Source organism: Andrena cerasifolii, chromosome 16, assembly GCF_050908995.1.
Source record: "Andrena cerasifolii isolate SP2316 chromosome 16, iyAndCera1_principal, whole genome shotgun sequence".
NCBI lineage: Eukaryota > Metazoa > Arthropoda > Insecta > Hymenoptera > Andrenidae > Andrena > Andrena cerasifolii.
Genome location: NC_135133.1, coordinates 374890 through 396125, shown reverse-complemented (window position 1 = coordinate 396125; position 21236 = coordinate 374890). Strand labels below are relative to the sequence as shown.

The 21236-nt window shown below is 38.1% G+C and overlaps 1 protein-coding gene across 1 annotated transcript; it reads left to right on the top strand.

The window, feature by feature from the left end:
• The first annotated feature begins 7913 nt into the window (after positions 1-7913).
• Positions 7914-20609, top strand: LOC143377921 (uncharacterized). Its single transcript, XM_076829728.1, has 4 exons — positions 7914-8278; positions 14006-14350; positions 17035-17495; positions 18047-20609. Exons 1-4 carry the CDS (start codon positions 7914-7916, stop codon positions 19777-19779), a joined length of 2904 nt encoding a protein of 967 aa, XP_076685843.1. The 3' UTR covers positions 19780-20609.
• Positions 20610-21236: the final 627 nt, after the last annotated feature.

Below are 21236 nucleotides of genomic sequence, written 5' to 3'. Positions count from 1 at the left end.
TTCCTTAGTGGGACACCCTGTATATGCTACCAATAGATCAGATGTATCTATCATAGATGAGTTTAATGATCTTCTAGATCGGATCAATGCGACGGACCAAAGTAACTACTTTATCATAGTGGGGGACCTGAACGCCCGCAGAAGAGAGTGGGGGGACTCAGCTTCTAATACCAGAGGAGGATACATAAAGAACTGGGAAATTTCTCATTCAATCAGATATAAATTTAAAATAATAACACCTGCAGAACCTACCTTTCCTTCAGCAAATTCATTCCTGGACATTTGCATCGCAGACATTCGACTCACCTTCAAAAATACAATGAACGATAAGTTAAAAACACATCACTACGACAGCGACCACAGAGCAATAATAGCAGAAATCTCATTAGTTAATGACTTGGAGATACCTATCAACAACACCGACCCCAAGACACATTTTGCATACAAGAAATGCAACTGGAAATAATTCAGACAGAAGATCAATAGAAGCAATCCAACCCCAATCCCGGAGGACAGAAATCTTACGAACCTCGAAATTGATGAGAATCTTACAACCCTGGAACTCAGCATCCGTTCAGCTCTAACCTTGTCCACACCAAAAGTTAAAAGAAGGGATTATACCAACATATACACCAATAACAAAATAAAGAAACTTATTAAATATATATCATATGTCGTCTCGCAAATACATAGAACATACAAACGTGGATATACAACTCAGCAAACCACCTTCCTTAAAGAGCTTTTAAAATCCATTAGAAGCTCCATAGAGGTGGAAATGAAGAGAAATATCATCAGTTACTGGGAGAACAAGGAGAAAGAAATAGATCATCAGAGAACGGACAATTTCTTTCCCAAAATTAAAGATTATTCCGCAGCAAACCTCACAATTCGATAGAAAAAAATACAACTTGATGTAGGGAAACACGGTTGGATTGCCGAACTTAACATCCCTGATGATCACATCATACATGATGGAAACTTATTCACAGTAGCAGGACCTGTAAATATAGCGAATGTCTTGGGCAAACACTACTAAGCCGTTAATACCCCCTCACCTAGTGACATCAGTAATCGGCTACATAACTTAATAGAGGCGGAGAGCACAAGGGGTAAAGATGAGCTAAATCATTTTAGAATACATCAAAAACATATCATACAATTCACTGAAGACAATAGAGCTACATTCCCAATAGGCCCTGAAGTGGACTTCAACTTATGCTGAGCCTGCGCGTATGCAGACGATCTGATTATATATGCGTGGAAGGGAAAAAGCCATCACTGATTCAAGCAGATCTCCAAACTACTGTAAACCATATAGATACTTACTACAAAACCTGGAAATTAAGAATAAACCCGTTAACATGTGAGACAATTCTGTCTAGAAAGCCGACTAGATTCTTCAGCAAATTTCAGAAAAGGGATTTAAGACTATTCAGTATTGATATCGCAGATAGCCCGTCTAATGAAAGAATAAAAATTCCGCACAAGGTATTAGTCAGATATCTAGGCATACAGATGGATAATCTGGCGAGGATGTCCAAGCATGGGGACATTCAGCTAAACAAGGCCCGCAAGGCATTTTATAGCTGTGGCAGGCTATTCTACTCCAGAAATTTGAGCGATAGGGCGAAGATAATCTGCTATATGCTTTTAATCAGACCAATTATGACATACGCAGCCCCCACTTGGTTTAATGTTAACGCAGCAACAATGGAGAAGCTTAGAAAGTTGGAACGACAAATACTCAGACACTGTATTTTTAAACACCGATCGGCTTCTTCAAACTACACCAAATATGTTAGCAATATTGTCCTATATAAGGAGTCTAATATTACTCGAATAGACAATTTCGTTTTACAGTTGGTTAGAGATTATTATGTGACATCCGTGTCCATTGACGATAACGAAATTATTAAGGACATTTTAAAGATAAACGATGTTTATGCCAGGGATTCCCTGACTTCCGGATGTATACCCCCCCTCCCCAAGTATTCACCTATTTAGATAAGAAAGGTTATATCCAAAACGAATTAAACATCCCGACAATTTATCATTGGCCGCGACGATTGGAAGCGAACAAAAACATTATGTACGATCCTCTCACGAACCCTTCTAACACGCCAGAGGACTTTAAATATTCTATTAGATTATCTCCAATTGACTATTTCAACCCTGCAAGACTTAGCAACAAATATTGGAGGCTAAACACAAACTGTACTTATATAATGGAGTTAAAAAATAGAATCCTCAGTCAGGTGCATAGACAGGATGTTAACAGATAACTACGGCGTACTTAAAAAGAGATAGGCCTAAGACCTTTGTAAATAGTCATGTAAATATATTTAGTTTAAATTAGCGTAGGTTAGATTTAAGTAGATCCAAATTTAGATTTAAGACCCCACCAAAGTGACCTGCTAGGTTTAGAGCCGATTTTTCCTAGGATACCAAAGTGATTAAAAGCAAAATAATAAATAAGCGACTCACTGCGCATGCGCCAGCTATCAAATTTCGGGTATAAAAGGAGGCGCACGATGCGCAGCGCGAGCATTCCAGGGCATTTAAGGTTACGATTCGAATACGCTCTCTCAACTGACGAATACTTAAACCTAGAGGCAGCTTAAGTTTCAACCAGTGGCGGATCTCCAGTGTATAAAAGTTACTGGTGCTCCTTTTTGGTCTTTGTATTTTGAAGTTATAGAACCTCGCTTTAGCGGCCGATGTTCTTGGTAAAAGCAAGGCCTCGAAGAGCATAAAATAAAAACTCTGTCAAAAGAAACGAGCTCGCTCCGAAGACGGTAGCGGCCGTTCTTACTACAGACATTGCCAAGAGTCATCGAGCTCGCTCCGGAAACGGTAGCGGCCGAATATTTAATAAATATTCACGTAACATTAATTAGCATAAATATAAAAAACTATAGAAAACCCAAAAAACAGAATATATAATCGTAGACTGTAAGCAATATTAGAATAAGTATTGTCAAATAAAGTCATTGTTAAGTTTTTAAGTCGTGGATTTTAATCCTTAGTTGTAATAACGAACTCCCACCTATCCTATACTCGAGGGGACGCCGCTCTCCTCTCGAGGACCTACTAGCTTCAGTTGTTTTCGGACAGCCGAACGTTACAGGTCGGATATTTTTTGGTGACAGCGGTGGGATAATTTCGTTTAGTAGGATAATTTCGATTAAAGGGGATATTTCTCTTAAAGTGAAACCACTCCAGAAGTGAGCATTTTCCAGAAATTTTTTCTTCTCTAAATTCTACAGAGGCTTAAAAAAAAAAAAAAACTTCACAACATGAACCTGACACACTGGGAGAAGCAATGGCTAACCTAGCAATCAATACAGAAACACAGGGGACTACAGAAACTCCAGAAATTATTTCAGGAGATACAAACACTCCAGGAACTTCAAATCCACAAGTTAATATGAATACAGCTACGAATGTATATCCTCACTTACCACACATTAGTCCCCTCTTTCGATGGTAGAAATATACCAATACATCAATTTATTAAAAGTTGTCGACACGCACGACGCATGGTTAATCCGAATGCAGAGTATGGATTAGTTCAACTCATTAAAAATAAGCTTTTCGGACAAGCTTCTAGAGTAGTTTTGAACGGGGATTATAATTCAATCGATGACCTCATTTCAGTACTAGAATCACGATTTGCACCATTACATACTTCCATACAATTATATGGGGAATTATCAAAAATTGCACAATTACCTAACGAAACAACGGTAGATTATAGCAGTCGTGTATCCAATCTCCTTCTTCAGATTAAACATTGCAATGCGATAGAAGTACCTACACACGTAGTGCAATTTAATATAACCGCGGAACAAAACGCCATTAAAGCCTTTCTAACAACACGCCTTCAGCAGCCTTGATCGCGCTATCAATATCGCCATTAAAGCAGAAGCAGAATGTAATGAAAATCAGATACGAGCAAGGGAAGCAGCAGGAATAACACAAACTAATCGATGTACAAACTGCCTTGGATACGGCCATATTGCCACCGCCTGCAGCAGTCAAATTTCACGAACCAGTTGGTACCAACAAACAACACATTCTGTGATTTTTGCCGAAGATCAGGTCACATGACGCAAGATTGTACAAGCCGGAGTTACACGAGCAGAGCCCCTCAATCTAACGTATACTACAGTATACGTAACGTAACGTCGAAGAACAGGTCACATGACACAAGATTGCAGAAGCCAAAATTACACGACCAAAGCTCCTCAATCCAACTCATATTGTGATCATTGTCGACGACCAGGTCACACAATACAGGAATGTAGAAGTAAAAATTATGCAAATCGGATGCAGAAACCAGAAATATTCTGCGAATATTGCAAATTCAGAGGCCATACAGTAGAGCAATGTAGAAAGAAGATGTACTTCGACAGGAAAGAAAGAGAAGAACAACCTCGTATGGTACGTAGGCAGGCTATACTCGGATTAAAAACAGAGCAAATTAGGAAACCCCCTAGCATCCTTCTCTCTGATCTAGGATTCAATGGAGAAGAAGCAACGTTAATGATTGATACCGGATCCGATTTGAATGTAATTAAAAGGAGTGCTGTTTCACCCAATATACCAATCTTCACGGACACCTTGTTCGACCTTAATGGTATTACGGACGGCCTACTCAGCACCATAGGATACATCAAGATCAGAACATTAAATACAGAAATCATCATCCATGTTGTAGAAGACCTCCCTATCAAACAGGATGGAATATTGGGAACAGAATTCTTTCAAACTAACGGCGCAACCATCGACTACATGAAATCAGCGATAACTATTGGAATGGAAACTATTCCATTCATTGATCCAGAAATGGTCACAATACCAGCCAGAACAAGAAGTCAAATATATGTACGGGTCCTTAACACACGATCTACCACAGGATATATTCCAAGAATTAAAATTCACCCAAATATACATATGGGAAATGCAGTAGTTTCAAATAATAACGGCATAGCATATCTCTTCGCAATAAACACATCTTCAAAAGACATTAAAATCCCCGTACCATCAGTCGAATTAGAACCTTTCGACGAAGTACCTATAAAAGATGAAACGTCAGACAAATACAGAAAAACTAACAGAATACACCAACTACTACAACAATTACGATTAGAACATTTAAATTCAGAAGAACGAGCCAGTGTTGAAGAATTAATTAAAGAACACGCGGATAGATTCTACCTTCCAGGAGAAAAACTAGAAGCAACAAATAAAGCCTATCATAAAATAATAACGGAAAACGACGTTCCTGTTTTCACAAAACAATATAGATACCCTCAAGCATATAAAGAAGAAGTAAAAAGACAAACTAAAGAATTACTTGAAAAAGGAATCATACAGCCCTCATCATCGCCATACAATTCACCCATATGGATTGTACCTAAAAAGGAAGAGCCAGGATTGTAATAGACTTCAGGAAATTAAATGAGAAAACAATTGGAGACGCCTACCCCCTACCAAATATAACTGACATACTAGATCAGTTAGGAAGTGCGAAATATTTCTCTGTCTTTGATCTTGCATCTGGCTTTCACCAAATTCCTATGCATCCAGATCATCGACACAAGACAGCTTTCTCTACAATATACGGACACTATGAATTTAATAGAATGCCATTTGGACTTAAGAATGCACCAGCTACGTTCCAGAGACTCATGGATCAAGTCTTGACAGGACTTCAGGGGATAGAACTTTTTGTATATTTAGATGACATCGTGATATATGCCAGCTCAATGAAAGAACATGCAACAAAATTTAAAAGACTAATGAATAGATTAAGAGACGCAAATCTCTACCTTCAACCGGATAAATGTGAATTTTTAAAGAAAGAAGTATCGTACCTAGGACATATAATAGGAGAAGAAGGAGTTAAGCCAGACCCAAAGAAAATAATAGCTGTAAAAGAATTCCCAACTCCTACAACAGTCAAGAATGTAAAACAGTTCTTAGGACTGAGTGGATATTATAGAAGATTTATAAAGGATTTTTCAAGAATTGCAAGACCACTATCAAATCTCACTAAAAAGGATTATCAATTCGAATGGACGTATAAACAACAAAAAGCATTCGAAACTCTACGAGAAGCACTCTGCAAAGAACCTATTCTGCAATTTCCAGATTTCGAAAAAACATTTAACATTACGACAGACGCTTCAGGCATTGCTGTTGGCGCAGTTCTTAGTCAAGGGGAAATAGGGAAAGATTTACCAGTAGCTTACGCATCCCGTGTTTTAAACGATGCAGAGACGCGATATTCACCTACGGAAAGAGAATTACTAGCAATAATATACGCGGTATTCCATTTTCGACCTTATATTTATGGCAGAAAATTTTATCTCATAACAGATCATAAACCTTTAGAATGGCATCAAAATCTATCTAATCCGACCTCACGTTTAGTACGATGGAAAATTAAACTCGCAGAGTACGATTATAAAATACTATATAAACCAGGAAACTACAATACGAACGCGGATGTCTTATCTGGAAATCCAATTTCATTACCGTTAAACGCGAAACGAGCACATTCGGAAACAAGTTCTCATGAAAATAAAAAACACAAACAATTTCATCAATTCAAAACGCGGCAACGGGAGACTACTGCCTCAACGTCAGAAAACCCAGCTCCATACAAACAACCCAGAATTAGCTCTTCGGATTCTGATTCTTCATCGTACGACGAAAGCGACTCGATAAATATAAAGCGAAAAAAAAACAAAAATCGAACACCTCCTCCTCTCATCCGGAAGCTAAAAAACCAAATATTGAACCATCGGAAACACATACACCACCTCGCCGTGCGGAAATATTCATACCCTCCCAAAAAACGGAAATATATACACGCCCCCAAATCTCGGTACCCGTTGAAGTACATGCGCCCCCTCAAGTCACAGAACCCCTAACAATACATACACCCGCTCAAGACATAATACAAGACACCACAAGGAAAGCACCTCACATCAAGAAACCTCAAGAAGACCTAATAGAAGAAATAGACGAAGCAACCATAGTACCAAAACACAATTATAAAGATCCTCCCAAAATTAGTGCAGAAACAAGTTCAGACAAAAGCACTCACCATACACCTAAAAAGAAAAAGCAAAAATTAAAATCCATATAACTCCTATAACTCCTATAACTCCTATAACTCCTATAAAAATAAGGAAGAAGAAAATACTTACTCCTCCTCCATCATCTTCTCTCTCTCTCCACGGCATAAACAAACATCAACCAAGCCAAGAATAGTTTCAAATATTCCAATCAGACAACAACACACAGAGGTAAAAGATCACCTATGGATGGGAAAAGGATATGTAGCAACATTCATAAACACACAAGGCAGTCCAATAGGACCAGCAGGAGAAAAATTATATAAAGAAAAAAATATAAAACCTCACAAACTTTACCAGCCATTAGAAGTTGGGGAGTTCGTAAAGCTCAAAGAAGGAAAACATACAATAATTGGACTCATCACAACGAACCATCCATCAGAAGAAGACTTATATAAAGCACTTAAAACACTCCACGCACAAATACCTAAAAATACAACAAAAATATACATATCAGCAGAAAGAAATAAAATCTCATTATATAAATTACAAGAATTAATAAATATAATATTCCTACAAGAAGACATCCAATTTGTATTCTGCAAGGGCACTCTTCTAACTCCTCCTGTACAAGATAGACAGCAGATCATCCAGGAGAATCACCAATCACCTATAGGCGGACACAAAGGAATTACAAAGACATACCATCGCATAAGAAGCAAATATTATTGGAAGAATATGAAATATGAAATAACACAATTTATTAAAACTTGCTTAGATTGTCAAAAAACTAAATTAGTACGAGTAAAAAATAAGGAACCCATGATACTGACAGATACACCTGTTGACGCTTTTGATAAGATTTCTATGGATATAGTAGGACCACTACCCTTCACAAATACTGGGAATAGTTATATACTCACTATTCAGGACAATTTAACAAAATATTCTCTCGCTATACCATTGGCAAACATTACTTCAGAGGACATAGCCGAGGCATTCACAGAACACTTCATCTGTAAATTTGCTGCAAGTCCTAAAGCAATCCTCACTGATCAGGGACCAAACTTCATTAGTTCCCTTATGAAAAAATTCGCAAGAGCGTTTCACATTAAACAATACCGAACCTCTGCATTTCATCCTCAATCCAATGGATCCTTAGAGAGAAGCCACCACGTCCTTGTTGAGTACCTACGACATTACGTATCAAAAGAAAAACAATGGGATCAATGGTTACCTCAAGCAATGTTTTCATTGTATTAACAAGTACTCACGAAGGCACGAAATTTACGCCTCACGAACTTGTTTTTGGTAGAAAAGCACGTCTTCCGTCAAGCATTCCTCCAACTGACCATATTAAAACATATCCGGACTACGTCGATAAATTAATGGACAAACTATACCACATTCGACAAATGGCGCGAAAAAATCTAGAAGAATAAAAAATTCGACAGAAACATTATTACGACCGGAAGATTCAATCTCAAACGTATAAAATAGGAGATTGGGTATGGTTACTAAATCCACGAAGAGAAAAATTAGGACCGGAATATAGCGGACCCTACCGGATTACCGAAGTCATGGAGAACAGCAACCTGAAAATAGCAATAAACCCTAAACAAATGCGAAACGTTCATATGAACAGAATAAAAAAAGCTTATTTACCTTAAAAAAAAAAAATAATAATAAATAAAAAAAAAAGTGGCAACCCTGCGTGGGAGTCAATATAAAAGAGGAGCAGACGCAAGATTCCTTCACTCTAGCACACGCATCCATACGTGCAACAACGTATTCAAACGAATAAGCAAGCGCAACAAAATGGACAAATTTATATGTCTGAAAAAAATTAAAAAAAAATATATATATTATTATGAAGAAAACCACATTCTTTGCGAATACTGTGCGCAAAGAATAGGGAGAGACTACGGACACCCAGCATCCGAGCATCTTCTTACATTAGCCACAACACGAAAAGATAGACAATGTTTTATTTGTCGACGAATTCTATATATAAAAAAGCAAGCAACTACTTGTGCTTTATGCACTTTACTATCATATCAAATAACACCAATATCATCCATAAATAATATGGAATTAGGATACGTTTATCCCGGTATTCGGGAACGAATTTTAAAAAATCTCTAAAACTATTAAAAAAAAGCAATCCTGCAACAAGTCAAAGCGCATACATATGTTAACGAGGAACGATATCCTAAGAAACAATAATCTTTCATGTACATATTGATGCAGTTTTTTTTTCTCTTTTACACACTACAGTTACACACACACACACACACACACACACACACACACACACACGCACGCACGCACGCACACACGACCCTGATAACCAGATCAGGCAGCAGGATCTGCCGGCAGCTGCGATGCAGCCTACGTCCGCATTCAGCTACGGTTCTGCCGGTAGGGTCTGCCGGCAGATCGACGGCAGATCGACGGCAGATCGACGGCAGGTCCTGCTGCTCGCCTGACACATCCAACAGCGCCATCTGAAGGCCACAATTGCCAAAGAATTTCCTACGTGTGACGTCACATGGACTTATTTCAAAAAGTATTTATTCTTTCTTTAATAATATACAGGATCAGTGATTACAATTGTTACAAAATAATATAAGCGCATATAAATCCAAAGAGGGACTTTCAACATTTACATTTACAAATCCACGTCCCGTAACCACTGGTACCTAGTAGGGGCGATATCAGGAAATTTCATTCAGTATTTTCGACTTCTTTTTTGTGTAGAATCATCATGTTCCGCGTTGTGTTAGCGCTGAAAACAAATACAATATTAGCATAAAATTAAACGTAACGTATGAATAAACAGAATACATGCGATACTTACTTCAGCTCCATCTCCACACAGTACACAGTCTAGGCGATCATACATGCTCCTGCGAACATTAAAATTTATAAGAAAATATATCTTAAATTATTATCTACTAAACAAGACGCTGAACATTCGCACTTCGCGCATAACCCTACTTTTCTGTCTTCTAGATAATGCGAATCTCGATGTCCGCGACGTAGATAATTAGAAATTATTCAATTCCATAATTACGTTTGCCTTCTGGATACGACGAGATGCTTTGTCTGGATGTTGATGGATGAAATTACTTGGAATATTCTTCGATTTTGCCGGCACTGACTGCCACCGCCAGTGACTGCCACCTCAGACCTCGAAAACTGGAAGTGGCACCCGTTGCCCGTTGTGCTTGAAGACGTACGCTCAAAGAATATTCTAAGTAATCTCATCCATCAATATTCAAACAAATCATCTCGGCGTATCCAGAAGGCAAACGTAATTATGGAATTGAATAATTTCTAATTATCTACGTCGCGGACATCGAGATTCGCATTATCTAGAAAACAGAAAAGTAGGGTTATGCGCGAAGTGCGAATGTTCAGAGTCTTGTTTAGTAGATAATAATTTAAGACATATTTTCTTATAAATTTTAATGTTCGCAGGAGCATGCATGATCGCCTAGACTGTGTACTGTGTGGAGATGGAGCTGAAGTAAGTATCGCATGTATTCTGTTTATTCATACGTTACGTTTAATTTTATGCTAATATTGTATTTGTTTTCAGCGCTAACACAACGCGGAACATGATGATTCTACACAAAAAAGAAGTCGAAAATACTGAATGAAATTTCCTGATATCGCCCCTACTAGGTACCAGTGGTTACGGGACGTGGATTTGTAAATGTAAATGTTGAAAGTCCCTCTTTGGATTTATATGCGCTTATATTATTTTGTAACAATTGTAATCACTGATCCTGTATATTATTAAAGAAAGAATAAATACTTTTTGAAATAAGTCCATGTGACGTCACACGTAGGAAATTCTTTGGCAATTGTGGCCTTCAGATGGCGCTGTTGGATGTGTCAGGCGAGCAGCAGGACCTGCCGTCGATCTGCCGTCGATCTGCCGGCAGACCCTGCTGTCAATCTGCCGGCAGACTGCAGGCAGATGGCTATCAGGGGATGTAATAAATACTTACACCTATTCTTTAAGACTTTTTTATAATAAAAACATTTATTTTTTCTTAAAAATGCGGAAAAATTGTAACTTAATAACCTACCATATAACCTAAATAGCATAAAAGTAGTATAAGGAACATTGTTGCGTAGAACGAAGTTGCAAACATAGACATTTTTATAAACACCCGTCAGAGGGCACTACTCTGTCTGCAATTTACCGATCATCGAAAATCATTTTGGATAAATGACACTAGCGCCAACTGTAACCACTCATTCAAACTCGTGCTTGCGCCTTACTTCATACACTACAAAAATGCCCAAGTGATCAGGTACGCGACACTCCAAGGAGCTGAAAATAAAAAAATAATTAAATAAGATATTTTCGGAGATGGTACCAATCCCTCCAATAATCACACCACTCCCGGGATCTCCTCGACAAATGGTAACGTACTAATAAACATTCCGTCTCCTTTTCCAAATTAACAAATCTATTAAAACCTCAAGACACCACCTCATACTCCACCGGACACGCTCCCGACAACTCCGGAGTTTCCAATGACCCCGGATTTCCAACTCCCGAGGGCTCCGGAATTCAGAATCCCAGAGGTGCCCCCACAAAAATGGCCAGCCCTGATAAAGATTAATATTCCGGATCCTGACTGGGAAACGTATAGGGCATTACCAAAAACAGACCCAAGGAAAAGAATCTGGCGTCTCTTGGGACTGTTTGGCACCGGGGCGGCACACATCCCTACAGGCCCATGAGAAAGGAAGAGAAGGAAAATAAATAAAAAAAAATGTACATATTAATAAATAACCATATATATATACGAATCTTCCATTGCGTTCCCCACCTCCATTCCAATCTCTCGAGGACGAGAGATCCCCCAGGGGGGGGGGGAGGTGTAACGTCCCACGCGGAATCCAAACCGATAATTACCGACCGCCGGTAAAGTAAACCGATCTCCATTATCGCGAAATCGTCCTACGTTACCATACAAAATTATTCTATACATGAATTATAATTAATTAATGATTCAAACGAATACTAAAGAAACAAATGTTATAGAGATGTTAGGAATAATTTAATGTAAATACTGACAAAAGCGCAAGATAAAATATAATGTATTAAGCGAGTAAAAAGCAAAATAATAAATAAGCGACTCACTGCGCATGCGCCAGCTATCAAATTTCGGGTATAAAAGGAGGCGCACGATGCGCAGCGCGAGCATTCCAGGGCATTTAAGGTTACGATTCGAATACGCTCTCTCAACTGACGAATACTTAAACCGTTGAATACTTAAACCCTTAAACATTGAATTTGTCTTGGAACGCACTATCAACTCAGGTCTTCAAAAAAAAAAAAAAAATAGTTCCATTTGAAAAACCGAACTTGACCATCGTATCTTTTAAAATAGTAATCGAAAACAAAATTCGTTCGCGCTAATAAATGGGCCCCCTCGAACCATGCAATTCCCTATTTTTTTTATATTTTTATCGACAATACTTTAAGAGATATCGCGCTGTCCATTCCTTAGTGGGACACCCTGTATATGCTACCAATAGATCAGATGTATCTATCATAGATGAGTTTAATGATCTTCTAGATCGGATCAATGCGACGGACCAAAGTAACTACTTTATCATAGTGGGGGACCTGAACGCCCGCAGAAGAGAGTGGGGGGACTCAGCTTCTAATACCAGAGGAGGATACATAAAGAACTGGGAAATTTCTCATTCAATCAGATATAAATTTAAAATAATAACACCTGCAGAACCTACCTTTCCTTCAGCAAATTCATTCCTGGACATTTGCATCGCAGACATTCGACTCACCTTCAAAAATACAATGAACGATAAGTTAAAAACACATCACTACGACAGCGACCACAGAGCAATAATAGCAGAAATCTCATTAGTTAATGACTTGGAGATACCTATCAACAACACCGACCCCAAGACACATTTTGCATACAAGAAATGCAACTGGAAATAATTCAGACAGAAGATCAATAGAAGCAATCCAACCCCAATCCCGGAGGACAGAAATCTTACGAACCTCGAAATTGATGAGAATCTTACAACCCTGGAACTCAGCATCCGTTCAGCTCTAACCTTGTCCACACCAAAAGTTAAAAGAAGGGATTATACCAACATATACACCAATAACAAAATAAAGAAACTTATTAAATATATATCATATGTCGTCTCGCAAATACATAGAACATACAAACGTGGATATACAACTCAGCAAACCACCTTCCTTAAAGAGCTTTTAAAATCCATTAGAAGCTCCATAGAGGTGGAAATGAAGAGAAATATCATCAGTTACTGGGAGAACAAGGAGAAAGAAATAGATCATCAGAGAACGGACAATTTCTTTCCCAAAATTAAAGATTATTCCGCAGCAAACCTCACAATTCGATAGAAAAAAATACAACTTGATGTAGGGAAACACGGTTGGATTGCCGAACTTAACATCCCTGATGATCACATCATACATGATGGAAACTTATTCACAGTAGCAGGACCTGTAAATATAGCGAATGTCTTGGGCAAACACTACTAAGCCGTTAATACCCCCTCACCTAGTGACATCAGTAATCGGCTACATAACTTAATAGAGGCGGAGAGCACAAGGGGTAAAGATGAGCTAAATCATTTTAGAATACATCAAAAACATATCATACAATTCACTGAAGACAATAGAGCTACATTCCCAATAGGCCCTGAAGTGGACTTCAACTTATGCTGAGCCTGCGCGTATGCAGACGATCTGATTATATATGCGTGGAAGGGAAAAAGCCATCACTGATTCAAGCAGATCTCCAAACTACTGTAAACCATATAGATACTTACTACAAAACCTGGAAATTAAGAATAAACCCGTTAACATGTGAGACAATTCTGTCTAGAAAGCCGACTAGATTCTTCAGCAAATTTCAGAAAAGGGATTTAAGACTATTCAGTATTGATATCGCAGATAGCCCGTCTAATGAAAGAATAAAAATTCCGCACAAGGTATTAGTCAGATATCTAGGCATACAGATGGATAATCTGGCGAGGATGTCCAAGCATGGGGACATTCAGCTAAACAAGGCCCGCAAGGCATTTTATAGCTGTGGCAGGCTATTCTACTCCAGAAATTTGAGCGATAGGGCGAAGATAATCTGCTATATGCTTTTAATCAGACCAATTATGACATACGCAGCCCCCACTTGGTTTAATGTTAACGCAGCAACAATGGAGAAGCTTAGAAAGTTGGAACGACAAATACTCAGACACTGTATTTTTAAACACCGATCGGCTTCTTCAAACTACACCAAATATGTTAGCAAGATTGTCCTATATAAGGAGTCTAATATTACTCGAATAGACAATTTCGTTTTACAGTTGGTTAGAGATTATTATGTGACATCCGTGTCCATTGACGATAACGAAATTATTAAGGACATTTTAAAGATAAACGATGTTTATGCCAGGGATTCCCTGACTTCCGGATGTATACCCCCCCTCCCCAAGTATTCACCTATTTAGATAAGAAAGGTTATATCCAAAACGAATTAAACATCCCGACAATTTATCATTGGCCGCGACGATTGGAAGCGAACAAAAACATTATGTACGATCCTCTCACGAACCCTTCTAACACGCCAGAGGACTTTAAATATTCTATTAGATTATCTCCAATTGACTATTTCAACCCTGCAAGACTTAGCAACAAATATTGGAGGCTAAACACAAACTGTACTTATATAATGGAGTTAAAAAATAGAATCCTCAGTCAGGTGCATAGACAGGATGTTAACAGATAACTACGGCGTACTTAAAAAGAGATAGGCCTAAGACCTTTGTAAATAGTCATGTAAATATATTTAGTTTAAATTAGCGTAGGTTAGATTTAAGTAGATCCAAATTTAGATTTAAGACCCCACCAAAGTGACCTGCTAGGTTTAGAGCCGATTTTTCCTAGGATACCAAAGTGATTAAAAGCAAAATAATAAATAAGCGACTCACTGCGCATGCGCCAGCTATCAAATTTCGGGTATAAAAGGAGGCGCACGATGCGCAGCGCGAGCATTCCAGGGCATTTAAGGTTACGATTCGAATACGCTCTCTCAACTGACGAATACTTAAACCTAGAGGCAGCTTAAGTTTCAACCAGTGGCGGATCTCCAGTGTATAAAAGTTACTGGTGCTCCTTTTTGGTCTTTGTATTTTGAAGTTATAGAACCTCGCTTTAGCGGCCGATGTTCTTGGTAAAAGCAAGGCCTCGAAGAGCATAAAATAAAAACTCTGTCAAAAGAAACGAGCTCGCTCCGAAGACGGTAGCGGCCGTTCTTACTACAGACATTGCCAAGAGTCATCGAGCTCGCTCCGGAAACGGTAGCGGCCGAATATTTAATAAATATTCACGTAACATTAATTAGCATAAATATAAAAAACTATAGAAAACCCAAAAAACAGAATATATAATCGTAGACTGTAAGCAATATTAGAATAAGTATTGTCAAATAAAGTCATTGTTAAGTTTTTAAGTCGTGGATTTTAATCCTTAGTTGTAATAACGAACTCCCACCTATCCTATACTCGAGGGGACGCCGCTCTCCTCTCGAGGACCTACTAGCTTCAGTTGTTTTCGGACAGCCGAACGTTACAGGTCGGATATTTTTTGGTGACAGCGGTGGGATAATTTCGTTTAGTAGGATAATTTCGATTAAAGGGGATATTTCTCTTAAAGTGAAACCACTCCAGAAGTGAGCATTTTCCAGAAATTTTTTCTTCTCTAAATTCTACAGAGGCTTAAAAAAAAAAAAAAACTTCACAACATGAACCTGACACACTGGGAGAAGCAATGGCTAACCTAGCAATCAATACAGAAACACAGGGGACTACAGAAACTCCAGAAATTATTTCAGGAGATACAAACACTCCAGGAACTTCAAATCCACAAGTTAATATGAATACAGCTACGAATGTATATCCTCACTTACCACACATTAGTCCCCTCTTTCGATGGTAGAAATATACCAATACATCAATTTATTAAAAGTTGTCGACACGCACGACGCATGGTTAATCCGAATGCAGAGTATGGATTAGTTCAACTCATTAAAAATAAGCTTTTCGGACAAGCTTCTAGAGTAGTTTTGAACGGGGATTATAATTCAATCGATGACCTCATTTCAGTACTAGAATCACGATTTGCACCATTACATACTTCCATACAATTATATGGGGAATTATCAAAAATTGCACAATTACCTAACGAAACAACGGTAGATTATAGCAGTCGTGTATCCAATCTCCTTCTTCAGATTAAACATTGCAATGCGATAGAAGTACCTACACACGTAGTGCAATTTAATATAACCGCGGAACAAAACGCCATTAAAGCCTTTCTAACAACACGCCTTCAGCAGCCTTGATCGCGCTATCAATATCGCCATTAAAGCAGAAGCAGAATGTAATGAAAATCAGATACGAGCAAGGGAAGCAGCAGGAATAACACAAACTAATCGATGTACAAACTGCCTTGGATACGGCCATATTGCCACCGCCTGCAGCAGTCAAATTTCACGAACCAGTTGGTACCAACAAACAACACATTCTGTGATTTTTGCCGAAGATCAGGTCACATGACGCAAGATTGTACAAGCCGGAGTTACACGAGCAGAGCCCCTCAATCTAACGTATACTGTAAGGTAACGTAACGTCGAAGAACAGGTCACATGACACAAGATTGCAGAAGCCAAAATTACACGACCAAAGCTCCTCAATCCAACTCATATTGTGATCATTGTCGACGACCAGGTCACACAATACAGGAATGTAGAAGTAAAAATTATGCAAATCGGATGCAGAAACCAGAAATATTCTGCGAATATTGCAAATTCAGAGGCCATACAGTAGAGCAATGTAGAAAGAAGATGTACTTCGACAGGAAAGAAAGAGAAGAACAACCTCGTATGGTACGTAGGCAGGCTATACTCGGATTAAAAACAGAGCAAATTAGGAAACCCCCTAGCATCCTTCTCTCTGATCTAGGATTCAATGGAGAAGAAGCAACGTTAATGATTGATACCGGATCCGATTTGAATGTAATTAAAAGGAGTGCTGTTTCACCCAATATACCAATCTTCACGGACACCTTGTTCGACCTTAATGGTATTACGGACGGCCTACTCAGCACCATAGGATACATCAAGATCAGAACATTAAATACAGAAATCATCATCCATGTTGTAGAAGACCTCCCTATCAAACAGGATGGAATATTGGGAACAGAATTCTTTCAAACTAACGGCGCAACCATCGACTACATGAAATCAGCGATAACTATTGGAATGGAAACTATTCCATTCATTGATCCAGAAATGGTCACAATACCAGCCAGAACAAGAAGTCAAATATATGTACGGGTCCTTAACACACGATCTACCACAGGATATATTCCAAGAATTAAAATTCACCCAAATATACATATGGGAAATGCAGTAGTTTCAAATAATAACGGCATAGCATATCTCTTCGCAATAAACACATCTTCAAAAGACATTAAAATCCCCGTACCATCAGTCGAATTAGAACCTTTCGACGAAGTACCTATAAAAGATGAAACGTCAGACAAATACAGAAAAACTAACAGAATACACCAACTACTACAACAATTACGATTAGAACATTTAAATTCAGAAGAACGAGCCAGTGTTGAAGAATTAATTAAAGAACACGCGGATAGATTCTACCTTCCAGGAGAAAAACTAGAAGCAACAAATAAAGCCTATCATAAAATAATAACGGAAAACGACGTTCCTGTTTTCACAAAACAATATAGATACCCTCAAGCATATAAAGAAGAAGTAAAAAGACAAACTAAAGAATTACTTGAAAAAGGAATCATACAGCCCTCATCATCGCCATACAATTCACCCATATGGATTGTACCTAAAAAGGAAGAGCCAGGATTGTAATAGACTTCAGGAAATTAAATGAGAAAATAATTGGAGACGCCTACCCCCTACCAAATATAACTGACATACTAGATCAGTTAGGAAGTGCGAAATATTTCTCTGTCTTTGATCTTGCATCTGGCTTTCACCAAATTCCTATGCATCCAGATCATCGACACAAGACAGCTTTCTCTACAATATACGGACACTATGAATTTAATAGAATGCCATTTGGACTTAAGAATGCACCAGCTACGTTCCAGAGACTCATGGATCAAGTCTTGACAGGACTTCAGGGGATAGAACTTTTTGTATATTTAGATGACATCGTGATATATGCCAGCTCAATGAAAGAACATGCAACAAAATTTAAAAGACTAATGAATAGATTAAGAGACGCAAATCTCTACCTTCAACCGGATAAATGTGAATTTTTAAAGAAAGAAGTATCGTACCTAGGACATATAATAGGAGAAGAAGGAGTTAAGCCAGACCCAAAGAAAATAATAGCTGTAAAAGAATTCCCAACTCCTACAACAGTCAAGAATGTAAAACAGTTCTTAGGACTGAGTGGATATTATAGAAGATTTATAAAGGATTTTTCAAGAATTGCAAGACCACTATCAAATCTCACTAAAAAGGATTATCAATTCGAATGGACGTATAAACAACAAAAAGCATTCGAAACTCTACGAGAAGCACTCTGCAAAGAACCTATTCTGCAATTTCCAGATTTCGAAAAAACATTTAACATTACGACAGACGCTTCAGGCATTGCTGTTGGCGCAGTTCTTAGTCAAGGGGAAATAGGGAAAGATTTACCAGTAGCTTACGCATCCCGTGTTTTAAACGATGCAGAGACGCGATATTCACCTACGGAAAGAGAATTACTAGCAATAATATACGCGGTATTCCATTTTCGACCTTATATTTATGGCAGAAAATTTTATCTCATAACAGATCATAAACCTTTAGAATGGCATCAAAATCTATCTAATCCGACCTCACGTTTAGTACGATGGAAAATTAAACTCGCAGAGTACGATTATAAAATACTATATAAACCAGGAAACTACAATACGAACGCGGATGTCTTATCTGGAAATCCAATTTCATTACCGTTAAACGCGAAACGAGCACATTCGGAAACAAGTTCTCATGAAAATAAAAAACACAAACAATTTCATCAATTCAAAACGCGGCAACGGGAGACTACTGCCTCAACGTCAGAAAACCCAGCTCCATACAAACAACCCAGAATTAGCTCTTCGGATTCTGATTCTTCATCGTACGACGAAAGCGACTCGATAAATATAAAGCGAAAAAAAAAACAAAAATCGAACACCTCCTCCTCTCATCCGGAAGCTAAAAAACCAAATATTGAACCATCGGAAACACATACACCACCTCGCCGTGCGGAAATATTCATACCCTCCCAAAAAACGGAAATATATACACGCCCCCAAATCTCGGTACCCGTTGAAGTACATGCGCCCCCTCATGTCACAGAACCCCTAACAATACATACACCCGCTCAAGACATAATACAAGACACCACAAGGAAAGCACCTCACATCAAGAAACCTCAAGAAGACCTAATAGAAGAAATAGACGAAGCAACCATAGTACCAAAACACAATTATAAAGATCCTCCCAAAATTAGTGCAGAAACAAGTTCAGACAAAAGCACTCACCATACACCTAAAAAGAAAAAGCAAAAATTAAAATCCATATAACTCCTATAACTCCTATAACTCCTATAACTCCTATAAAAATAAGGAAGAAGAAAATACTTACTCCTCCTCCATCATCTTCTCTCTCTCTCCACGGCATAAACAAACATCAACCAAGCCAAGAATAGTTTCAAATATTCCAATCAGACAACAACACACAGAGGTAAAAGATCACCTATGGATGGGAAAAGGATATGTAGCAACATTCATAAACACACAAGGCAGTCCAATAGGACCAGCAGGAGAAAAATTATATAAAGAAAAAAATATAAAACCTCACAAACTTTACCAGCCATTAGAAGTTGGGGAGTTCGTAAAGCTCAAAGAAGGAAAACATACAATAATTGGACTCATCACAACGAACCATCCATCAGAAGAAGACTTATATAAAGCACTTAAAACACTCCACGCACAAATACCTAAAAATACAACAAAAATATACATATCAGCAGAAAGAAATAAAATCTCATTATATAAATTACAAGAATTAATAAATATAATATTCCTACAAGAAGACATCCAATTTGTATTCTGCAAGGGCACTCTTCTAACTCCTCCTGTACAAGATAGACAGCAGATCATCCAGGAGAATCACCAATCACCTATAGGCGGACACAAAGGAATTACAAAGACATACCATCGCATAAGAAGCAAATATTATTGGAAGAATATGAAATATGAAATAACACAATTTATTAAAACTTGCTTAGATTGTCAAAAAACTAAATTAGTACGAGTAAAAAATAAGGAACCCATGATACTGACAGATACACCTGTTGACGCTTTTGATAAGATTTCTATGGATATAGTAGGACCACTACCCTTCACAAATACTGGGAATAGTTATATACTCACTATTCAGGACAATTTAACAAAATATTCTCTCGCTATACCATTGGCAAACATTACTTCAGAGGACATAGCCGAGGCATTCACAGAACACTTCATCTGTAAATTTGCTGCAAGTCCTAAAGCAATCCTCACTGATCAGGGACCAAACTTCATTAGTTCCCTTATGAAAAAATTCGCAAGAGCGTTTCACATTAAACAATACCGAACCTCTGCATTTCATCCTCAATCCAATGGATCCTTAGAGAGAAGCCACCACGTCCTTGTTGAGTACCTACGACATTACGTATCAAAAGAAAAACAATGGGATCAATGGTTACCTCAAGCAATGTTTTCATTGTATTAACAAGTACTCACGAAGGCACGAAATTTACGCCTCACGAACTTGTTTTTGGTAGAAAAGCACGTCTTCCGTCAAGCATTCCTCCAACTGACCATATTAAAACATATCCGGACTACGTCGATAAATTAATGGACAAACTATACCACATTCGACAAATGGCGCGAAAAAATCTAGAAGAATAAAAAATTCGACAGAAACATTATTACGACCGGAAGATTCAATCTCAAACGTATAAAATAGGAGATTGGGTATGGTTACTAAATCCACG

Excerpts from the sequence above, each read along its gene's own strand:
- LOC143377921 (XM_076829728.1), top strand. The coding sequence starts at position 7,914 with ATGATACTGACAGATACACCTGTTGACGCTTTTGATAAGATTTCTATG. Across the intron at positions 8,279-14,005 it reads AGCCACCACGTCCTTGTTGA|AAAGCCGACTAGATTCTTCA; the intron begins GTACCTACGACA and ends AATTCTGTCTAG. Across the intron at positions 14,351-17,034 it reads ACAATGGAGAAGCTTAGAAA|GAAAGAAAGAGAAGAACAAC; the intron begins GTTGGAACGACA and ends GTACTTCGACAG.